Genomic DNA, 12,250 nt, shown 5'->3' on the forward strand with positions numbered 1-12,250 from the left:
GGCAGCCCTATTCCACCGCATCAACCTCGACACTACGAGCGCCGGATTCCAGGAGGTCTGGGACTGGCTCACCGCATGGCTCCCGGATGTGGGGACTTGGGGACGGCGTATTTTGTATTTACTTTTTTTTGACTGTTATTGTTTTTGTGTTATTTTTTGTATGCCTGCAATATGTGCTGTCGGCAGTTGCTAACCCTGCAGCGCGGTTACTCAGCCCCGATATAGCTTACTGACGTACAAAAAGAAAGGGAGGACTGTTAAGGAAAAGTTAGCACATGTGACTCCATTTTGGTTTGGGGCCCACCATTGTCTAAATGCCAGCACATCATACACCAGGAGGAGTAATCCTTAGATACCGAATCCGTGTGAAAATCCTCCTCCTTGTCTCCAGCCTGCCTTGATTTGCAGTATCTGGTTTTTGTCAGTCTCTAACTCCCTGTCTCTTGGCCTTGATGTGAGGCCTCCCATCCTGATAATAAAAGTTACTGATGCATGGCTTTAGGACCATGCTGTGTAATTAACATACTGGTATAGCACGAGGAATGCACCAAGCAGGGATAGGTGGTAGATAAGACAAGGGTTTGTTTATTGGCTAAGGTTTCCGATGCACGAGGGCAACATGCTTTGCTAAAAAGTATATAACCTTTGTATAATCTGTATTCAGGGTCCCCTCCTGGCTAGCAGGGGGGCACCATGCTCGAGCGTAATAAACTTAGTGTCTTTTGGGAACTCTGCAGTTGTGGACTTTATTTCTGTGCCTCAGCCTAGATTCGAACTGTGCGTGTCCTACCAGGTGTAATTCGTAGCACATGTGTGCGTGTCCTATCAGGTGTAATTCGTAGCACTTGTGTGCGTGTCCTACCAGGTGTAATTCGTAGCACGTGTGCGTGTCCTATCAGGTGTAATTCGTAGCACATGTGTGCGTGTCCTATCAGGTGTAATTCGTAGCACTTGTGTGCGTGTCCTACCAGGTGTAATTCGTAGCACATGTGTGCGTGTCCTACCAGGTGTAATTCGTAGCACATGTGTGCATGTCCTATCAGGTGTAATTCGTAACAAAACACACTCCTCTTACCTAACCTAGCGCTCAGTGTTCATAGCACTGAAAGAAAGGCAGGCAGAAGGTCAAGGTAGTCTAAAGCCCAATCTAATTCCCACAGAAATCAATGGAAGCAATCACACCCTTTATCCAGTTAACTGATGTTGGAGAAGCAAAAGACATTTAAAACTTCATACTCCCCGACAGTGGATCTTGGCACATGAAATAACCAATCATATTTTCATGTGTTCTCTATCTTTGTGACTGGGTGAAATGTGCCCCTTGCTGATGGATTAACGGGTATATAGTAAATCTTATGTTCTTCAGAATGCTCTTCTTTCTTTCCTTGAGAAGGAGAAGCAAACAATCTCAAAGAAACTCGACTTTAAGGAGGTTTTTGATATATAAAGAAGATGTAAAAGAATACACTTGTCTACCTTACAGCAAGATCTCTCTTGAGGGCTCCCAGATGAACCATGAAATGGTCAACCACACTTGTTGAACTTGTGAGAGCGGCAGATGAGGCTCCTAGCGGCTGTGAAAAGACCAAGTAGCTGCCTCTGAAGCAGACAAGAAGGCCTCAGATCTCACTCGTTCCAGAGCAATGCTAGCTTTCCCAGCCACACCACAGAGAAAGAAGAGACGAGGAGAAAAAATGTGCAAAAAATATTTTTGCAAAAAAGAAAGAGTTAGATTACGTAGGTAGCTTAAGTCGATGGCTCTGTGTGTCACTGCCTGCTTCTGTGAGGTACCGAGCACCCTCAGTTCATATTTGGCCAAATCCAGAAATCTTATTCAGGGGTAACTCAGGTAAAATTCTCAAAAGCTCAGATAGTTGTCGGAAAACATCCACTCAATGTGCATCAGCAGTCAAAAACGCGAACAGAATGTTACGAACCATTAGGAAAGAGATCTATAATAAAACAGAAACTAACATAATGCCACTATATAAATCCATAGTATGCCCACATCTTGAATACTGTGTGCGGTTCTGGACACCCCATCTAAAAAAATGTATGTTAGAGTTGGGAAAAGTACAGAGAAGGGCAACAAAAATAATTAAGGGTATGGAACAGCTCCCATATGAGAAGAGATTTAAAAGACTAGGACTTTTCAGCTTGGAAAAGAGATGACAAAGGGGGAATATGACAGAGATCATATTCTCTATGTAGGTAGGTGATATGGAAGGGGGGGGTTCAGCTGTTGTGACCTGCACTGGATGTGCCATGTTTGTCTTTCTTCCACAGGACAGAAGCGACTTTGTCTGTACAAAGTGCAAGCTGGTCTCCATATTGGAAGAGAAGATTGAAGGTCTGGAGCAACAGGTAACGACCCTGCGTTGTATACGAGAGACTGAGGATTTTCTGGACAAAACTCAGGATAGGCTTCTAGGGGCACAAAGCTCTAAAGATATAGAGCAGGTTGCACAGAGGAGCCAAGAGGCCAGTGAAGAAGCTTGGCAACATGTGACCTCCAGAAGAGGTAAGCGGAATGTCCGGGTTCCAGTAACACAGACACAGGTAACTAACCGCTTTCATGTTCTCTCCACAGGTACCATTGCGGAGAGTGGACCAGATGATATGTCTGGGGGGAGAAAGCAGAAGGAGACTCCGCTGGTTGGAAGGCATGAGATGCGATGTCCTGAGGTTGGGGGTTCCACGACCACCACTCCCAAGAGGGGAAGGCGGGTGGTGGTGGTCGGGGACTCTCTCCTCCGGGGGACTGAGTCATCTATCTGCCGCCCTGACCGGGAAAACCGAGAAGTCTGCTGCTTGCCAGGGGCTAAGATTCACGATGTGACGGAGAGACTGCCGAGACTCATCAAGCCCTCGGATCGCTACCCCTTCCTGCTTCTCCACGTGGGCACCAATGATACTGCCAAGAATGACCTTGAGCGGATCACTGCGGACTACGTGGCTCTGGGAAGAAGGATAAAGGAGTTGGAGGCGCAAGTGGTGTTCTCGTCCATCCTCCCCGTGGAAGGAAAAGGCCTGGGTAGGGACCGTCGAATCGTGGAAGTCAACGAATGGCTACGCAGGTGGTGTCGGAGAGAAGGATTTGGATTCTTTGACCATGGGATGGTGTTCCATGAAGGAGGAGTGCTGGGCAGAGACGGGCTCCATCTTACGAAGAGAGGGAAGAGCATCTTTGCCAGCAGGCTGGCTAACCTAGTGAGGAGGGCTTTAAACTAGGTTCACCGGGGGAAGGAGACCAAAGCCCTGAGGTAAGTGGGAAAGCGGGATACCGGGAGGAAGCACAGGCAGGAATGTCTGTGAGGGGAGGGCTCCTGCCTCATACTGGGAATGAGGGGCGATCAACAGGTTATCTCAAGTGCTTATATACAAATGCACAAAGCCTTGGAAACAAGCAGGGAGAACTGGAGGTCCTGGTGATGTCAAGGAACTATGACGTGATTGGAATAACAGAGACTTGGTGGGATAACTCACATGACTGGAGTACAGTCATGGATGGTTATAAACTGTTCAGGAAGGACAGGCAGGGCAGAAAAGGTGGGGGAGTAGCACTGTATGTAAGGGAGCAGTATGACTGCTCAGAGCTCCGGTACGAAACTGTGGAAAAACCTGAGTGTCTCTGGATTAAGTTTAGAAGTGTGTGCAACAAGAGTGATGTAGTGGTGGGAGTCTGCTATAGACCACCGGACCAGGGGGATGAGGTGGATGAGGCTTTCTTCCGGCAACTCACGGAAGCTACTAGATCGCATGCCCTGATTCTCATGGGTGACTTTAATTTTCCTGATATCTGCTGGGAGAGCAATACAGCGGTGCATAGACAATCCAGGAAGTTTTTGGAAAGCGTAGGGGACAATTTCCTGGTGCAAGTGCTAGGGGAGCCAAATAGGGGGGGCGCTTTTCTTGACCTGCTGCTCACAAACCGGGTAGAATTAGTGGGGGAAGCAAAAGTGGATGGGAATCTGGGAGGCAGTGACCATGAGTTGGTTGAGTTCAGGATCCTGACGCAGGGAAGAAAGGTAAGCAGCAGGATACGGACCCTGGACTTCAGGAAAGCAGACTTTGACTCCCTCAGGGAACAGATGGCCAGGATCCCCTGGGGGACTAACATGAAGGGGAAGGGAGTCCAGGAGAGCTGGCTGTATTTCAAGGAATCCCTGTTGAGGTTACAGGGACAAACCATCCCGATGAGTCGAAAGAATAGTAAATATGGCAGGCGACCGGCTTGGCTTAATGGTGAAATCCTAGCGGATCTTAAACATAAAAAAGAAGCTTACAAGAAGTGGAAGGTTGGACATATGACCAGGGAAGAGTATAAAAATATTGCTCGGGCATGTAGGAAAGATATCAGGAGGGCCAAATCGCACCTGGAGCTGCAGCTAGCAAGAGATGTCAAGAGTAACAAGAAGGGTTTCTTCAGGTATGTTGGCAACAAGAAGAAAGCCAAGGAAAGTGTGGGCCCCTTACTGAATGAGGGAGGCAACCTAGTGACAGAGGATGTGGAAAAAGCTAATGTACTCAATGCTTTTTTTGCCTCTGTTTTCACTAACAAGGTCAGCTCCCAGACTGCTGTGCTGGGCATCACAAAATGGGGAAGAGATGGCCAGCCCTCTGTAGAGATAGAGGTGGTTAGGGACTATTTAGAAAAGCTGGACGTGCACAAGTCCATGGGGCCGGACGAATTGCATCCGAGAGTGCTGAAGGAATTGGCGGCTGTGATTGCAGAGCCCTTGGCCATTATCTTTGAAAACTCGTGGCGAACGGGGGAAGTCCCGGATGACTGGAAAAAGGCTAATGTAGTGCCCATCTTTAAAAAAGGGAAGAAGGAGGATCCTGGGAACTACAGGCCAGTCAGCCTCACCTCAGTCCCTGGAAAAATCATGGAGCAGGTCCTCAAAGAATCAATCCTGAAGCACTTAGAGGAGAGGAAAGTGATCAGGAACAGTCAGCATGGATTCACCAAGGGAAGGTCATGCCTGACTAATCTAATCGCCTTTTATGATGAGATTACTGGTTCTGTGGATGAAGGGAAAGCAGTGGATGTATTGTTTCTTGACTTTAGCAAAGCTTTTGACACGGTCTCCCACAGCATTCTTGTCAGCAAGTTAAGGAAGTATGGGCTGGATGAATGCACTATAAGGTGGGTAGAAAGCTGGCTAGATTGTCGGGCTCAACGGGTAGTGATCAATGGCTCCATGTCTAGTTGGCAGCCGGTGTCAAGTGGAGTGCCCCAGGGGTCGGTCCTGGGGCCCGTTTTGTTCAATATCTTCATAAATGATCTGGAGGATGGTGTGGATTGCACTCTCAGCAAATTTGCGGATGATACTAAACTGGGAGGAGTGGTAGATACGCTGGAGGGGAGGGATAGGATACAGAAGGACCTAGACAAATTGGAGGATTGGGCCAAAAGAAATCTGATGAGGTTCAATAAGGATAAGTGCAGGGTCCTGCACTTAGGACGGAAGAACCCAATGCACAGCTACAGACTAGGGACCGAATGGCTAGGCAGCAGTTCTGCGGAAAAGGACCTAGGGGTGACAGTGGACGAGAAGCTGGATATGAGTCAGCAGTGTGCCCTTGTTGCCAAGAAGGCCAATGGCATTTTGGGATGTATAAGTAGGGGCATAGCCAGCAGATCGAGGGACGTGATCGTTCCCCTCTATTCGACATTGGTGAGGCCTCATCTGGAGTACTGTGTCCAGTTTTGGGCCCCACACTACAAGAAGGATGTGGATAAATTGGAGAGAGTCCAGCGAAGGGCAACAAAAATGATTAGGGGTCTAGAGCACATGACTTATGAGGAGAGGCTGAGGGAGCTGGGATTGTTTAGTCTGCAGAAGAGAAGAATGAGGGGGGATTTGATAGCTGCTTTCAACTACCTGAAAGGGGGTTCCAAAGAGGATGGCTCTAGACTGTTCTCAATGGTAGCAGATGACAGAACGAGGAGTAATGGTCTCAAGTTGCAATGGGGGAGGTTTAGATTGGATATTAGGAAAAACTTTTTCACTAAGAGGGTGGTGAAACACTGGAATGCGTTACCTAGGGAGGTGGTAGAATCTCCTTCCTTAGAGGTTTTTAAGGTCAGGCTTGACAAAGCCCTGGCTGGCATGATTTAACTGGGACTTGGTCCTGCTTTGAGCAGGGGGTTGGACTAGATGACCTTCTGGGGTCCCTTCCAACCCTGATATTCTATGATTCTATGATTCTATGATCTATGAAATCATGAATGCTGTGGAGGAAGAGAAAAGGGAAATATTATTTACTCATTTGCATAACACAAGAACTAGGGGTTATTTGATTAAATTAATAGCTTTAAAACAAACAAATGAACAAAAGGAAGTACTTTTCACACAACACACCGTCAACCCATGGAACTCATTGCTAGGGGATATTAAAATTCGCTAATTGTATTTTAAACATCTTGAACATCATAAATTAGCCACCTTCAGTGAGGTTCATGTGGACAAATGTTTGGATCCAGTACTTTTGCTATCAGTAAATGTGACCGTCATTGGGTTCTCTCTGCTGCTGTCAGTCAGCTTTTCCATGGTTTCTTTCAAGCAAAACTAACCTCATTCACATGCAATATGACCATTTTTTCTTTCATTCCAAGGCCAAAATGGACCTTTGTGATCACCTAGTCTGATCACCCCTAGAACACAGGCCAGAGAACTGCCTCAAAATAATTCCTAGAGCAGAGGTTCTTTTTGAAAAAACCATCCAATCTTGATTTAGAAATTGCCAGGTTTGGCAACACCACCACAACCCTTGGTAAATTGTTCCAATGGTTAATCACCATCACTATTAAAAATTTACACCTTACGCAAATTAAACAAAAGAAAATTAAGTTCACTTACTGTTCCATTTTCCAAGAAAAAGGATGGTGATCCCAGCAATAGACAGCAATAAACAGATTAAGACACCTACGGAAAGATAGAACATGTTACTATCACCACCGTGGAGCCTCAGACATGGGAGGTATTTCTAAGTGTTACAGTTTTGGACCTAAACAATGATGGACTTTTGATGGGGTATGAACAATGATGGGGTATGAACAGATGTCCCTGCCAGGAGGTGTGGACTCTGCCTAAGGGTCCCCAGCCTGGTTTTATCTGTTCCTCCCCCCTATTCAAAGACAGAGCGAAATCAGCTCCATTAAGAGTCTTTTGTTATTTTAAGCGCTCGACCCAGCCTGCTAAGAGCTGACAATCACGAAGAGTTGGGTGGACTCTGAAGAGACTGACCTGCAGAGGTCACAGCAGAGAGGCAGGTGGCAGAAGGTGACCGGCAAGTGGAACAAGTGGGGGAGGAATAGAGGCTGGTAGGGCAGCCAGCAGGGGAGAAACAGCAGCTGGCAGGGAGGGCAGTAGGGAGGAACAGCGACTGGTGGGGCAGCCAGCCAGAGCAAGTGCTCAGATGGCGGAGCAAGCAAGGTGCCTTCTTCCCCGGATGGGAGGTGAACTCACAGAGATGCACCTCTGAACCCTGGGTCCTCACCAAGGGCAATCACTGTGAGTGGGGTGGGGTGTGGTGAAGGAGCAGAGAGGGGCACAGAAAGGGAAGTTTTGGTTGTAGAACTCAAGAGCAGAAGGCAGATGACTCTGCCCCACGCACTCTGGGGGGGGTGTCCCGCTCACAGCTTTATCCTTATCAATTCTGCTTCTGGCCTTTTCCCCAATTACTGTTGGGTGAGTTCCCCCCTTTCATTAAAAGTTTCTTTCCTATACTCAGACTCTGTGCTTGCGAATGGGGAAGTATTGCCTCTCAGAGGCACCTCGTGCTGTCATTTTCCCAGGTTACTGTGTGGGGGCTGAAGCCAGTTTTGTGTTGTATTGTTGAAAAGGAACCCCTAGCTATTGAACCCAGCCCTGGCTGCTGCCGGCTCCACCTGGCAGAAGGGTTACAATAGAATAAATTTGAGCCATGTTGGTGATCTCCTCTTCCTGCTGAAAGAAAAGGAGTACTTGTGGCACCTTAGAGACTAACAAATTTATTTGAGCATAAGCTTTCCTGAGCTACAGCTCACTTCATCGGATGCATTCAGTGGAAAATACAGTGGGGAGATTTATATACATAGAGAACATGAAACAATGGGTGTTACCATACACACTGTAACGAGAGTGATCACTTAAGGTGAGCTATTACCAGCAGGAGAGCGGGGGTGGGGGGAAAAACCTTTTGTAGTGATAATCAAGGTGGGCCATTTCCAGCAGTTGACAAGAACGTCTGAGGAACAGTGGTGGGTGAGGGGGGGAATAAACATGGGGAAATAGTTTTACTTTGTAATGACCCATCCACTCCCAGTCTTTATTCAAGCCTAAGTTAATTGTATCCATTTGCAAATTAATTCCAATTCAGCAGTCTCTCGTTGGAGTCTTTTTTGAAGTTTTTTTGTTGAAGAATTGCAACTTTTAGGTCTGTAATCGAGTGACCAAGGAGATTGAAATGTTCTCGGAATGGTTTTTGAATGTTATAATTCTTGACACCTGATTTGTGTCCATTTATTCTTTTACGTAGAGACTGTCCAGTTTGCCCAATGTACATGGCAGAGGGGCATTGCTGGCACATGATGGCATATATCACTTTGGTAGATGTGCAGGTGAACGAGCCTCTGATAGTGTGGCTGATGTGATTAGGCCCTATAATGGTGTCCCCTGAATAGATATGTGGACACAGTTGGCAACGGGCTTTGTTGCAAGGATAGGTTCCTGGGTTAGTGGTTCTGTTGTGTGGTGTGTGGTTGCTGGTGAGTATTTGCTTCAGCTGGGGGGCTGTCTGTAAGCAAGGACTGGCCTGTCTCCCAAGATCTGTGAGAGTGATGCATCGTCCTTCAGGATAGGTTGTAGATCCTTGATGATGCGTTGGAGAGGTTTTAGTTGAGGGCTGAAGGTGATGGCTAGTGGCGTTCTGTTATTTTCTTTGTTGGGCCTGTCCTGTAGTAGGTGACTTCTGGGTACTCTTCTGGCTCTGTCAATCTGTTTCTTCACTTCAGCAGGTGGGTATTGTAGTTGTAAGAATGCTTGATAGAGATCTTGTAGGTGTTTGTCTCTGTCTGAGGGGTTGGAGCAAATGCGGTTGTATCATAGAGCTTGGCTGTAGACAATGAATCATGTGGTGTGGTCTGGATGAAAGCTGGAGGCATGTAGGTAGGAATAGCAGTCAGTAGATTTCTGGTATAGGGGGGTGTTTATGTGACCATTGTTTATTAGCACTGTAGTGTCCAGGAAGTGGATCTCTTGTGTGGACTGGTCCAGGCTGAGGTTGATGGTGGGATGGAAATTGTTGAAATCATGGTGGAATTCCTCAAGAGCTTCTTTTCCATGGGTCCAGATGATGAAGATGTCATCAATGTAGCGCAAATAGAGTAGGGGCATTAGGGGACGAGAGCTGAGGAAGCGTTGTTCTAAGTCAGCCATAAAAATGTTGGCATACTGTGGGGCCATGCGGGCACCCATAGCAGTGCCGCTGATTTGAAGGTATATATTGTCCCCACATGTGAAATAGTTATGGGTGAGGACAAAGTCACAAAGTTCAGCCACCAGGTTAGCCGTGACATTATCGGGGATAGTGTTCTTGACGGCTTGTAGTCCATCTTTGTGTGGAATGTTGGTGTAGAGGGCTTCTACATCCATAGTGGCCAGGATGGTGTTTTCAGGAAGATCACCAATGGATTGTAGTTTCCTCAGGAAGTCAGTGGTGTCTCGAAGATAGCTGGGAGTGCTGGTAGCGTAGGGCCTGAGGAGGGAGTCTACATAGCCAGACAATCCTGCTGTCAGGGTGCCAATGCCTGAGATGATGGGGCATCCAGGATTTCCATGTTTATGGATCTTGGGTAGCAGATAGAATACCCCAGGTCGGGGTTCCAGGGGTGTGTCTGTGCGGATTTGTTCTTGTGCTTTTTCAGGGAGTTTCTTGAGCAAATGGTGTAGTTTCTTTTGGTAACCCTCAGTGGGATCAGAGGGTAATGGCTTGTAGAAAGTGGTGTCGGAGAGCTGCCTAGCAGCCTTTTGTTCATATTCCGACCTATTCATGATGCCGACAGCACCTCCTTTGTCAGCCTTTTTGATTATGATGTCAGAGTTGTTTCTGAGGCTGTGGATGGCGTCGTGTTCTGCACGGCTGAGGTTTATGGGGCAAGTGATGCTGCTTTTCCACAATTTCAGCCCGTGCACGTTGGCGGAAGCACTCTATGTAGAAGTCTAGTCTGTTGTTTCGACCTTCAGGAGGAGTGTCTCTTACATGCTCCAGTGAGCCTCAGTCAAACAAAACCCCTCCACACTAAGTTTTTCTCCCCCACAAAAGAGGAGGTTTCAGCTGATTATCGTGCTGTCACCCTTCACCCAGATGTCACAAAGTCCTTTAGCTGGTCCTGGGAATCATACGACTGCAAATGCTGGAGGGACTGGTGTGGGGGAAGTGGGGATAATGCACATTGCTCCCCTTCCTACCCCCTCTGATTGCACACACAGGAAAATACCACACATCTTTAACCTTTCACAGGTAACTACCTCCCACTACATAATGAAAGTTTCAGTCATTATCCCTGAACATTTGTTTAATTTTCAGAAAACTTAGAGAAGACAATAGGTAAGTCTGTGTCTAATTTCTCTTAGATATAGTCTGGTCAATATACACAAATCCCGTAGAGTGGAAAGTGGAAGAATTTATTTTTAAATTCTCTGCTCTCTCCTGCCTTTCATGATCCCTTTTTCCTGGCTTGAAAGAGCATCTCTGAATATTTGCTAGATCTGAGGAGAGTTGCTTTTCTATTCTGGCATTTTCAAATGAACACCCCCAGTGCTGTTGAGTGTCCTCTAGAAATGTAACTCTCCAGAAAACAAATATTGAATGAAAGAAAATGTACATATGAAAAGGACTGCACATGGAAACAGGAAATGGAACATGATTCATTACAGAAATAACATCATGACACTTTTAATAGCTGATGCCCATATTAGGAGACTTGGGTTGTGTCCTACTGAGCTTTTTGCTATTTAGCAGGGGGAGTCTGAAGGTTCTGCCAAAATCGTTCAAAAAGGTTGGGCTCTAATCACAGAATCACAGAATCACAGAATATCAGGGTTGGAAGGGACCTCAGGAGGTCATCTAGTCCAACCCCCTGCTCAAAGCAGGACCAAGTCCCAGTTAAATCATGCCAGCCAGGGCTTTGTCAAGCCTGACCTTAAAAACCTCTAAGGAAGGAGATTCTACCACCTCCCTAGGTAACGCATTCCAGTGTTTCACCACCCTCTTAGTGAAAAAGTTTTTCCTAATATCCAATCTAAACCTCCCCCATTGCAACTTGAGACCATTACTCCTCGTTCTGTCATCTGCTACCATTGAGAACAGTCTAGAGCCATCCTCTTTGGAACCCCCTTTCAGGTAGTTGAAAGCAGCTATCAAATCCCCCCTCATTCTTCTCTTCTGCAGACTAAACAATCCCAGCTCCCTCAGCCTCTCCTCATAAGTCATGTGCTCTAGACCCCTAATCATTTTTGTTGCCCTTCGCTGGACTCTCTCCAATTTATCCACATCCTTCTTGTAGTGTGGGGCCCAAAACTGGACACAGTACTCCAGATGAGGCCTCACCAATGTCGAATAGAGGGGAACGATCACGTCCCTCGATCTGCTCGCTATGCCCCTACTTATACATCCCAAAATGCCATTGGCCTTCTTGGCAACAAGAGCACACTGCTGACTCATATCCAGCTTCTCGTCCACTGTCACCCCTAGGTCCTTTTCCGCAGAACTGCTGCCTAGCCATTCGGTCCCTAGTCTGTAGCTGTGCATTGGGTTCTTCCGTCCTAAGTGCAGGACGCTGCACTTATCCTTATTGAACCTCATCAGGTTTCTTTTGGCCCAATCCTCCAATTTGTCTAGGTCCCTCTGTATCCTATCCCTGCCCTCCAGCGTATCTACCACTCCTCCCAGTTTAGTATCATCCGCAAATTTGCTGAGAGTGCAATCCACACCATCCTCCAGATCATTTATGAAGATATTAAACAAAACCGGCCCCAGAACCGACCCCTGGGGCACTCCACTTGACACCGGCTGCCAACTAGACATGGAGCCATTGATCACTACCCGTTGAGCCCGACAATCTAGCCAACTTTCTACCCACCTTATAGTGCATTCATCCAGCCCATACTTCTTTAACTTGCTGACAAGAATACTGTGGGAGACCGTGTCAAAAGCTTTGCTAAAGTCAAGAAACAATACATCCACTGCTTTCCCTTCATCC

At 46.9% G+C, this 12,250-nt stretch overlaps 1 protein-coding gene across 2 annotated transcripts in view; it reads right to left on the reverse strand.

The window, feature by feature from the left end:
- LOC119563584 (butyrophilin subfamily 1 member A1) overlaps nt 1–12,250 on the reverse strand; it is an 80,961-nt gene that overhangs the window by 22,603 nt on the left and 46,108 nt on the right. For both annotated transcript variants that reach the window (XM_043534643.1, XM_043534642.1), the window contains one exon: nt 6,867–6,932. In XM_043534643.1, the coding sequence (XP_043390578.1) occupies nt 6,867–6,932 (66 nt within the window). The remainder of the gene's footprint in view (nt 1–6,866; nt 6,933–12,250) is intronic.

This window comes from Chelonia mydas, chromosome 23 (assembly GCF_015237465.2).
Source record: "Chelonia mydas isolate rCheMyd1 chromosome 23, rCheMyd1.pri.v2, whole genome shotgun sequence".
In the NCBI taxonomy this organism is placed as follows: domain Eukaryota; kingdom Metazoa; phylum Chordata; order Testudines; family Cheloniidae; genus Chelonia; species Chelonia mydas.